Source organism: Tachysurus vachellii, chromosome 10 (assembly GCF_030014155.1).
Source record: "Tachysurus vachellii isolate PV-2020 chromosome 10, HZAU_Pvac_v1, whole genome shotgun sequence".
Classification (NCBI taxonomy): domain Eukaryota; kingdom Metazoa; phylum Chordata; class Actinopteri; order Siluriformes; family Bagridae; genus Tachysurus; species Tachysurus vachellii.
The window spans coordinates 12,344,855-12,357,072 of NC_083469.1; the positions used below are offsets into that span (position 1 = coordinate 12,344,855).

General features: G+C 35.8%; 1 protein-coding gene across 2 annotated transcripts in view; it reads left to right on the forward strand.

The window, feature by feature from the left end:
* Positions 1-12,218, forward strand: part of LOC132852804 (kelch-like protein 29) — an 84,409-nt gene that overhangs the window by 34,491 nt on the left and 37,700 nt on the right. For both annotated transcript variants that reach the window (XM_060880247.1, XM_060880248.1), the window contains exon 6: positions 6,141-6,279. In XM_060880247.1, the coding sequence (XP_060736230.1) occupies positions 6,141-6,279 (139 nt within the window). The remainder of the gene's footprint in view (positions 1-6,140; positions 6,280-12,218) is intronic.

Consider the following 12,218-nt stretch of genomic DNA (forward strand, 5'->3'; position numbering starts at 1 on the left):
GCTTACATTAAACAACTGGAAAGCAGTTGGTCATGTAATCAGTATGGAAAATTGTGTGGCGGCACTAGTATGCACTTTTGGCCGACGGTAGAATCTAGATATTTTGCTGAGCTAAAGGCAAAAAATCTGTTCCACTGCCTCTTTTTTAAATTGCATGTCATGTTGCATCACTAGTAATATTAATCTTCTATAGAGGGAGCGATGTGAAGACAGAGAGCAGCTTCGCTCTCTACTTATCAGCTTGTCACTGAGAATGGAAGGTCCGTTCAATAGATCATCATCGCTGTCTTTAAGATCCCTTAAGTTCATTCATAAGCTCCCCAAGGTTCTGTGTCAGAGTAAAGAAAAAATATGAAAAGAAATAACAAACACTTTCTATTCACTTTCCACTGTCCATACAAGCGTAAATACACACAAAAAATGTAATCACAGAGCTGTCTTCAACATTAGCAGTGATACAATGCAAAGCAAATGCTGACCTCATGAGTGGAAACACAAAACAGAAAACCAATTTGCTCTTTTTGACATAGTCAATTCTGCTCTCTGTGATTAAAGCAAAGCGAGTGGATAGCTCATTAATTTGGGCGATTGGAGAAATTAATTGCGGTGCTCATTAATGACATGTGATCCCTTGTTCATAATAATGTGTGTTAGTGGGAGTGAGTTATACCTCTTACACTTTCAGTGTGAAATGAAATATCAAAGGCATGTTATTGTATTCAAAGCAACAGCTCACTCCAAACATGCCCCAGCTCTGTGTTGTTCTCTCCTCCATCAACAAGACACATCCGTCAGCTTCTTGACCTGCACTCTACTGCTGGAGCAATGATATCCCCTGGCACCCGGAGAGCTCAGAGGTTTTAGCAGATTAGTAGCTTAGAAAATACGTTCATCAACGCTGGTTTGGAGTCTTTTTAATAAAGAGCTATTTTTAAGTGGAAAACAGTAATAAACAAGCCTGCAGTAACCGTCCTATTTATGTATCCTCTAGATATAACATATCATAACATAACATAACATATCTACATCAAGACTTAGATATTGGATCTGGATCTGGACAGAATACAATAAGACTGATAATCTGTTCTACCAGTTGAATAAAATATTAAATATTATGTAATTTTTTTTTATCTCTTTATGACATACTTTGGTTGCTGAATTTTAAGGAATTATAAATATACTTCAGCAAAATGATTTTCAGCATTTATTTTTATTCAGGCTACTTTTTAATTTTGTCATAGTACAATTTAACAAATGTAGTTATTATAAAAACATCAGTCTGAATAAAGATGACTAATGCCTTTCTAACTAAGTGTTGTTTCAACACACAGCGTAGGTCCCCACCACAGACAATAATTGACTTTTTTAAGTAAATGTTCATTGAGGTTTATTTATATTGTGTATTTTAGCTTGGCAAATTGACACAAAATCTATAAAAGTCTACCCAGCCCTGCTAAAATGTCAGGTTTGAAAAAAATGAAACCAAGATAAATTATATTTTATTTTTTAATGTGGAACTTTTTCCGCATCTTTAATGTGGAATTACAAAGTTTACAAAAAAAAATTAAAAACAATTAGAAATATTTTAAAGAAATAAAAATATATAAAAACGTACAATAAGCTAGTTGCACAAGTGTAGTGTCAAAGCACTTTTTGATTGCATTGACTTGGCAATATTTTTTTCTCTGTCCTTCAGAAACATTCTAGATCCATCTAATTTTAAGTGCCTCTCCCGTGTCTAGTCCACTTCGGGTCACTACAGAGAGTTTTAGTCTGCTTTGGGTCATTGTTGTACAAAAAGTGTACAGTTCCTTTTTACCTTCAGTTCAGCAGTAGACACATAGAGGTTTTGCACTAAAAACCCTGGTGCTTCAATTTCTATATTTGTCAATGAGGGCCTTTACAATGTTTCATGTACATTTAATGTTTTGTTCATTCTTTTATACCCCTATTGTGATCAATGCATTTCAAGTAAATTACATGCATGAAATTACAAACATCTTTGTGGATCTTGGTTGCAGCAGTCAGATAAAACGTGAAGAAATTCCTACAGAAACAACTGATCTCTATTTTGGGGATAATCTGAATCATTTCTGGGATTTCTAATTTCTCAGAACTTTTTTCTAATTTACTTTTGAACATTTTGAACACATCCCCAGTAAAAGAAAATGGGTGTGCACACTTATGCAACCAGGTTATTATAATCTTTTGATTTTCCTTATTTTTCCCTAAAATGCTTCTGATTGTTCTGACATCTGATTTATCTTGTTATACTTGGTTTAAGCCTGCTATTTAACAGGGTTGTGTAGACGGCTTATATCCACTGCACATAAAACAATGAATTAATTAATGTATTAATTATGTTACATGTGCAATTTGTAATATTAATATTTTGCTTTAATACTCTAATATTCAAATCTTTCAATAGAGAGAAAATCAGTTGAAACAGTTAATTTCCCAATAGAGAGGTTTACAATGTGAACTTTAGTTTTTCTAGGAGTGTTTGCTGCGAGAATATCCAATATTTGGCACTGATTTAACCTTGAAGAGCAGGTCAAATTGAAGCAGAGGTTCAAGTTAAAGTGCCTGGAGTATGGGTGAGCTTTTAAACCTTGACTGATGAAGGCTTGATAAAAAGGCACTGTGTGAATAATCACAGATCTGATTTTTCAGAAGAAAAAAAAAAAAACGTATAATAACCTGGTTGCATAAGTATAACTCTTAACAATAATAATTGTTTTTGTAATACAGCACTTTTGGGTAAGAGTCTGCCAACTTAGTATTATCTTTATTTGACAATTTTATTCCACTCTCCCTTGCAATATTCTCCAAATCTACTAAATTGTAAGGGGATCTCCTTTTCACAGAACTCTTTAATTCCACATGTTTTTTGATAAGATGTAGAATTGGACTCAATCAGACAGTTCAAAACTCCTCAATCCTTGTTCATCAAGAAAAGCCTGCTACATGATTAAATGTAAATGATCTTCTTCTCTTGAACCATTCCTTTTTTATTTAAGGGTTAGGCCTTTATTTTTTCTTATTTTGCAGCAAAATATATTGGTATTTGGAGCTGTTAATTATTCTGTCTATCGTGAGCAGATTTCTAGTGCTAGCTAAAGAGAAGCAACCCCAGAGTTTGATGCTGCCACCACCATGCGTTACTATGGGTATAGTGCTCTTTGGGTGATAATCTGTCAAAAACATGTCTTTTTAAATTTTGGCCAAACCTTTCTTGCTTGGTCTCATCAGACAATAACACATTTTGCTACATGGTTTAGAGTGATTTTAAATGAGCTTAGATATTTTTGTGAGAAAGGGCATCTGTCTTACCAGCTTACTCAGACATCTACAGAACACCAGAGATTGTCACAGGGAGTGACCAGGACTCCCCAGATATTCCTGCAGCTCATTAACTGTTGCTGTTGGTCTCTTGGCAGCCTCCCTGCTACGTTTTCTTATTATCTTTATATTCTATATATTATATTATATTATATTATATAGTTATTTTTGTTTTTGCTTTTTCCCCCATTAACATTTCTATTTGATTTCTTACTTTCAGTCTGTTGCTATAGTTAAATGTCGAAAAACACCTGATGTAATTTATCTCTGTTTCATTTCTTATATCACAAACCCTGCAATTTTAACAGAAGTGTATAGACTGTTTACACAATTCAACACAATTGTTACACAAAACCAAGAAGCATTAGATCTATCTTGTCCTGGCCTCAGGCTTTGCCCTTCATATCTGTAGACATGGCTTTGTGGTTAATTGGAAGAGAGAGAGAAAAAGAATGGTCTCATTCAGTGAGCTCTGAGGCTCTTTGTAAACAGTGTTTGCATTCATTTATTCTGACTTTATCCTCGCATGTGTCCTACTAGTGAGAGCGCTTTTGAGTGTGTTTCATCCCCATATCTGTGCTTCTATTGTTCTCAATTCAGCATGCCTTTGTGCTCGAAGGACAGATTTCACAACTTCAGCATTCTCTCTAGTTAAACCGAGCACAAAGAGCGCTCCCTGTAGACTATACTGTACCTGCATGCATCCTTTATTACACTGCTAGGTATTAAAAAACAACAAAAATGTCTGTTTATTAGTAGTCATCTGAAATATATTGTCATCTTTGTAAAGTGCATGGTTCCTTCTTATTCCAATGTTTGTTTGTTTTCTTGCCAGGATTTTATTTTAGACAAAAGCAATGTTTTTTTTGTTTCTTTAGTAAGAATAGCTTGAGCTGGTTAATCGTAGGTCCACCTCCAGAGAACACTGACCCACTTAAATAAAAAATAATTAGCTGCCATGCTATTCACATACCCCAGTCAAATTAACAAGGAACATTTTACTCAGATGATCGCATATGTCCCTTCAGTTTTTGTCAGGCCATTAATATGCAGTCATTACAGTTTTTCGAGTTTCTTTTTTTTAATTAAGGGGATTTTAAATTCTTAAACCCTATTATCTAACCCTGTCATCTTGCTAATATACTTTACAGTGCTGATGTGGAGATGAACAAGTTATAAGAAAGAACACACAGGCACACACACATATGTATGCATATATTCTGAACATATATATATATATACTGTATACAGTACACATACTCAACATCCACTTTAGAAATTTGAGTATTTGAAAAGCTACTGATCTCTAGGGATTTTCACATACAGACTTTAGAGTTTACACTGAAAAACAAAAACATTTAGTAAGCAGCACTTCCGGGAGAATAGGTCAGAGGAGAATAGAGGGCTTTATTCTAACAGGAAGGCTACAGTAACTTAAATAACCACACTTTATGTCTGTGGTGAGCTGAAAATGTAGCTCAGAACAATTAGAACAGTGGTGGTTATTTATGATACCATCGCTTTTATGGCATCTCATCCTGGCCTGCCTCGTCAAACAAGGCATTTTTATTTATTTATTTATTTATTCTGCTTTATTTGACATCTAAACTTTCAGGACTGTCGTGCATGAAAATCTGAGGAGATCAGCAGTTTCTGAAATATTCAAACCAGCCTGCCACTGAAATGACACTTTTCCCCCTATTCTGATGTTTAAGCTGAACAACACCTGAAGCTCTTGACCTGAATCTGCCTGATTTTATGCTCTGTGCTGCTGCCACATGCTTGGCTGATGAGATAATTTCATAAATATACAGCTGAACAAATTACATAAATGATCTCACGATAGGTTCAAAGTATTTTATCATGAAGAAAAAACATTTCACAATGCCTAAGCATGCTGCAGGACATGGGCACAGATGTATTAAAGAGTGGCATCAAGATATGAATTCACTGTCATTACCCGAGAGATTCAGCATAAGATACCATCCGGAGTTCTAGGACATGTCTAGACTGATGAGATGAAGGCAGAAAGTTATTCCAGGCCTGCTATGGCTCCATCAGGGAAGATGTCTATCACTCACATACTTTATTAACTGCAAAGGATTTATAACCAAGTATTAAACATGAACATTTTGAGCATAATTGTAGAATTGTGATTCATCCAAATATCCTTGAATTAACCCTGACAGAAGAGAACATTCAGTGCCAGAGTGAGAAAAGTGTCCGTGTGCATTCATGTTGTAGTGTTTATTTATTAAACGAACAAAATATAACACTGCAGTGAAAAAAAATCAGAAATAGTACAGATATAGTACACAGTAATACAATGTGTTGATCATACTTTCTTTCTTTCTTTCTTTCTTTCTTTCTTTCTTTCTTTCTTTCTTTCTTTCTTTCTATCTTTCTTTCTTTCTTTCTTTCTTTCTTTTTTTCTATTTGTGTTATTCTGCTTTCCTTTCTATAGAAGTGTAGAGGTTTACTGCAGAATGCAGTTTAGACCAGTGAATATTTCAGTCCATGCGAAATCACAGCTTTTTCCTTCGGGATTAAACATTTTAAACAGTCCCGTGTGGTTTTTTTTGTAGATGTGTAGCCAAATGTTCTTTCTAATGAGATTGTTGACCTTCTGCTTTCTTCTGGCGCACAAATCTCTCGCGGTATATTTGACAGTTTTAATTCCCCATTTTCCTTCATCTTTTTCAGCTCTTTAGATACACAAACAAATGATTCTCTTTTTAATCATGTGCTTTTGACGCTCAATTTAAATTGCTATTTGTGTTCTTTCTCTTGTTCTACAGAAATGTTGAAAGAATTGAACCAGCAGCGGCGAGTGAAAGAATTTACAGACCTGAAAATAATTGTTCAAGGCAAAGAGTTTGAAGTCCATCAAAATGTTCTAGCTTCCTGCAGCTTGTATTTCAAGGACATGGTTAAAAGGTTTGCCTCTCTCCTGTTGTTGATCCACTCTGTTCCTTTTATAGGGCACATTTGTGTGGCTTCCTTTACCCTCCCATTCTCTTGCAGGTGTGAAGACTTCGGTTCATATCACAGGGCCAGTAGCCATTCCTTCTGTCAAATAAATGAATGTGTATAATTGTTGCAAAAGGTCAGCACTTATCCTGCCCTTTTATCTCCATGCACTGAATGAGCAAATTTACATTTTAATGGGCAGGAAAAAAGTTCCATGACTGGGGATTTTCTTTTTTAAATGTATTGTAAATGTCAAACTTTATCTGACATATTAGATTAGCACTTCACTCTGCCTCTTCCCTTCAAGAGCTTGGAGTTGTAGTCCTATCTGTCTTTAATTCACCAGTTATCTGAGGTGAATAAATGGCTATCTCCATGCAAATTTACACACAACTCATAAATCCGCTTACCATTAAAATAAAGAGAAACACTTTTTGTTTTGGATTTTTTGGAGAAAATTGTCTTGTTTTGACCTTACAGATTTTGGCATGCTCTCTTCAGCTGGTAAAAGTGGCTGTTGATCTCAGGAAAGTGCATGTTGGATGATGCCTGGAAAAAGTACATTTTATTCCTTTTGTTCATCAACCTTTCAAACAAACAACAACAAAAAAAAACCTAGATTATATGATTTCGCAGAATGTTTTCACAAGTCCAACAATAGCACAAGACAGACAGAATAAAGAAAGCCCATAACCCAGTGTGCGCAGACACAGAGAGCCTTTTTAAACCCTGTGATGCATAGATGCCTTGGCTGATATTAGCTTCTTAAGTTGAAAAAAGCTTTTTTTTATCTGAAAGAGATTTTGATTGTGAAAATGTTGCTTTGTGATCTGTAGGATTTGTGACCAATTGTACATCTGCACCTTAAGACTGTGTAAAAAGGATGAGAGGAAGGAAAAGATGCCCTGAATAGACAAAATTCCAAAAGGGTGAATGACATCAATATGGAATAGCAAAAAACTTTGAAGCCACACTTTTAATCATTCATTCATTCATTCATTCATTCATTCATTCATTCATTCAATCAGTAAGTCAGTCAATCAGTCAGTCAGTCAGTCAGTCAGTCAGTCAAGTCAAGTTATTTTATTCCATCAGTCATGTTTATTAAACACTTTATCATGTTCAGGGTTCTGGTGATTCCAAAAAGCCAATTCCAGGAGCACTGGGCATGCTGTAGGAATAGGTTGCCAGACCATACACACACACTTGCACCTGGGGCATTTTAGCAAAAAGCCAATCAATCTACCAGTCTGTTTTTGGAAGGTGAGAAGAAACCTGAGGGAAACTCACACAAAACCGGCGAGAACATAATCTGCTCACCGACACGTAGAATCTTGTTTGAAGTGTAATTTCAAACTGCAAATATAATTATGCTTATTTTAAGTCATTAAAATCTCCAAGCCTAGTTACATTTAACACCAGTGTTGAAGGTTAAAAGAGTATCAGGAACTATAGTTGTGTAGTGCAGCATACTGATCATTAATACTAATACATTTACAATCATCTTTGCAAGCCAGTCTTTATGTCTTTATTATCCATCATACAAGATGCAGTGACGCCACAAGGACAAATTTAAAGTGGAACTCTGGCCGTTTGGATGGTGGATTTGGCCTGAGCTGCGTTATCCTATCTCGCGGGTAGCAGCAATGAAAATTGCATTAGGAGCAATAACAGTGAGTGTAGATTTGACTCTGTTCTCAGTGGAGCACAAAATGTGCTGATACACCTCTCCAAGCTATTTGAGTTCCACCGGTGTTTGAAGGTTGAATAGGATGTGAGGTTATCTTGAAACACAGTTTCCATTTTTTTTACCACTCTTTTCATGCAAGTCTATGCACTTAAATAACAACAATTGCTAAAAGCTAAGATGGTGGTACAGAAAAGTTCAGCCATTTTCCTGCCAGATACCATTGCTGCATCTGTTCAGTTCTTTTTCTGGAGAGTGGAGATTGCAGTGTAAAAAAACTGACTTCAGCTACATCTTGTCTGAGTTAATGGAAGCGCGATGAAAAGTGTGTTTTTTTCAAGGGAAAAACCTGACCCAACCCTTTTTTGTGAAAAGGCTTATAGTTTCCTCATACGCTAATTAATCTAATGGGCTTTTCTTTTATGCAGTTTTTTTTTCTTTGCTGAAATTTGCAGTCTATGGATGTGTATGCAAGTGTAATGGATTTTTCCCCCCAAAAAACGTTCCATTCCATTTATATAAAATCCGGTCAAAATATTGGTCTTTTCATTGATTCCTGCATTAGCTTGTGATCTCAATTTGTTGTCAGAGGACTGGCAAGCCTTTGATGGAGCACATCAAGTCTTGTTTCGAAAAGAAAGCTGGTCATTGTCTGCTTGTCCATCATTTTTTTTTGTCCACATCAATGGATGTGTATCTAATCATCTGTAAGGAGCACCTGCTGTTTTCCCCCTGCTCAGAGAAAAGCTGCAAAAAAAACTAAATCATCACTTTAGCACACAATCCATTTGGCCTTTCTGCTTTCAGATGCGCTGTGCGTCTATTCAGAGTCTTCCGTCTGTTTTTCTGATAAGCATAAGTGAGACAACCTCACATTACTTTTTCACTTCTCCTTAGAGACATCATGACATCTTTTTTTCTTGTTGCTACTGATGTTTTTAATTAATGTTTAGTGTCTGAATCTAGCAGTCTATGCATTATGAGGTCTGTCATAATTCTCAGTATAAGAGAATACTTAAAGTCTACTTCTTTAATGTCTAATTAACAGATAGTGAAGATATTTCTATAGTGCGAATATTCTGTCGTTATTTCTTAGTGTTGTCTGTCCCTTTGTGTTGTACACATACAAAAGATTTTAAATAAAAGCAAAGCAAAAAGCATACAAAAAGCAAAGGCCCTCAAACCCATCCACAGGGGCAGGAGGGTGCAAATATTAGTCTCCTTAAAATTGTTCCTCACAACTCCATACATTTTAAATTCAGTTGCAGCTACTTAACAACTTTGGGTGACCAATATTAATAAAAGAAAAGTCTGTGTGATTTGCTCCCCATTCTCTTTAGGCGAGGAGCTTAGGACAGGGCTATTAATTACAGCTTTGAAAGATTTAGCTGATTTAAAATATTCCATGACCGCCAAGGTCTTAATTAATAGCCTTACGTGCAAAAAGTATGTCTATGATGCACATAAATACGTCCATTGTAAGATATACATCAAAGACTGGCTGAGGGAACATGGAGGAGATAATGTGTGTACATCATAAATGCACTTGCTTTGCACACGAAGGCCATGACAGAAAAAAGTGCTAAACTGTTTTGAAACTCTTTTGTGTGGTTTTTGAGCTGGCAGATTTAGCTAAAACCTGGCAACACACGTTAATAATATTAACTCTTCTGAGTTCACCTTGTGTACTGGGACACACAGGTGAACAAATGTTATGTCTAAATTGAGCTGTTAGACTGTGTGCTGGATAACAGTATGTTGTCTACTCACAGCTGCCCATTATAATGTTACATAAAAATTTGATGAGATGGTAGCCTCTAGCATAAGTCAAGTATGAAAGCCTTGCCTTATGAATATTGTGGCTCTCAAATAAGCAAACAAAACAGGACTTCGATGATTTGTGTGTTTGGCTAACTGAATCTAAATCTATTTTATCTAAAGGTGCAAAATACATGATGGTGTCAATGCAACTTATTAAACCTGAACATCACATTAGGAACTGCATTTATACACCAAATGTAGTACTGTATATCTTGAGATGTTGAAGGATAAACCTCACCATTTAATAAGTCTAAATAATTAAATTATTTGTCTGAATTGTGCTTTTAATAAAATGATCAGTTTCTCAGAATTATATAAGTTAGTATTATGACTCTGTAGGTGGATTCAGTTTTTCATATTAGATTCACTGCATGTTTGTACATATGATACCAACAGCATTTAAACATTAAAAAAGCATTCACTTTTATCTTGTTAATATAATGCATATCTCATGTCTACACACTATTATTCATTTATTCATATCGAGTTTCAACAGTTTCACTGCATCTCACTGCTTTTAGTCAGTATTATACTTTGTTTCCTCACTCACTTTACTCTTCTGGGATCCTCTGATCTTCCGGCTGACAGAAACATCCCCTGACTTTTCATGTGATGTAATTCACATAGATCTAATTCGTTATAAATTATGCATAATATGCTGACTTTTTGCACACAGCGTGTCCCAATCCACTTGCAAATTAGTGTTCATTATTTTGTATTTTAACAAATCATCACCAAAGTCTCCAAGCAATGCATGCACACATTTTCAGATTTTCATACCAATACAATGACCTTTATTGTTTTAATTAAAGAAACTCCCAGATAAACAGCCACCGGTGTCTGCTCCTTTCATTTGTGGAAAATAGGAAATGTGGCCATTTCTAGCCTTCCTCCTCCTCCTCCACTTCCTCCTCCTCCTCCTCCTCCTCCTCCTCAAAGAACCAGTAATTCCTCTGCTTTATTAGCTTGGCCATGGTACTGGATATAGTGAGTGTAGAGCCGTGCTTGTTATTAAATTATTGTTTGCTCTGCTAAAAGCACAAAATTTATTTCCAAACCAAGTATTTGTACAGGGACTGTACTCCTGAAGCTGTCAATTCACATTCATGTAAGCAAACAATTGATTGCACAATGGACTCAGCTGACTACTAATTTGATTTTTTTCTCTCTCCCTCTCCCTCTCTCTCTCTCTCTCTCTCTCTCTATCTCTCTCTCTATCTCTCTCTCTATCTCTCTCTCTTTCTCTCTCTCCCTCTCTCTCATACAAACACACACGTTCTCACTCCACTCAGTCGTCGATTACTTTTGCTTTTTGATTTGTGATATTTCTACTCCTGCATTTTCGACTGACCACAATAAGCTGCATTATAATTTTTTTATTTCTTTATTTTTGTTTGCCTTTTCTTTTCAGGAGTAACATTCTTGATTTTCCAGCCACTTCCAGAGATTTACCCCTCACCTCATATTGAACTTCTGCCTCTTCCCCCAGTCAGGCCTATATGACGACTAATACATCAGTTCATACACAGGCCATGGTGCACTTTACTTTGGCAGCAGCTGAAAGGTGTTTTGAGACTAAACCCAGGTCCCAGTCATGGAATGGTACCTCTCCCAATGATGGATGGCTGCTGGCTCTCTGTGGCAGGACCGATTCTTTCCCTTTTCCTATCTCTTTTCCTCTCCTCTCCTTCCCTATGTTCATTTACTCTCTCTCTCTCTCTCTCTCTCTCTCTCTCTCTCTCTCTCTCTCTCTCTCTCTCTCTGTTTCACTGTCTGTCATCATATCAGATCATCTTTGTGCATCTCATGTATCTTTATATTGCATATACAATGGCATACAAAATGTACAACCAGCAATTTTGTATTTCATTATTTGCCAAAAGACAATGCGACAGGTGGTTTTTAGCTGTGTATTAAATTGTGTATTAAATTGAAATATAGTCAAATATTGAATTTGCAAACAAATTTGTTATATTTCTACATTTTTTTAATCAAATTTTAACACAGTGACACACAATGATTATAATCATCTCAAATTGACAGCTGCTTTTCATCAAAGGTATAAACCTTAACAGATGTATGTTAAGCAAGAATGATGATATCTTCCTTAATATGAAAAAAAGCAGTTAGTAGCACACAACCACTTCGATTAGATTAGAGTGGATCTGTGTTTAGCAGTCCATGACTCAGCTTGGGCAAAGTTTTAACCGATGAATGAATGAACAGAGTAAATGCATTTCTACAAGTGCATGGTTTGCATTGAAGTTAATGAATGTGTTTTTTCTTTGTCCCAAAAGCTTCAAAAGTGTTTCAAATGCATTGTCTGTTCATTCTAAATAATGTATTTGTATTTGGTTACATCACCAATATACAGTATATGCAATACAGCTGTTGTTGT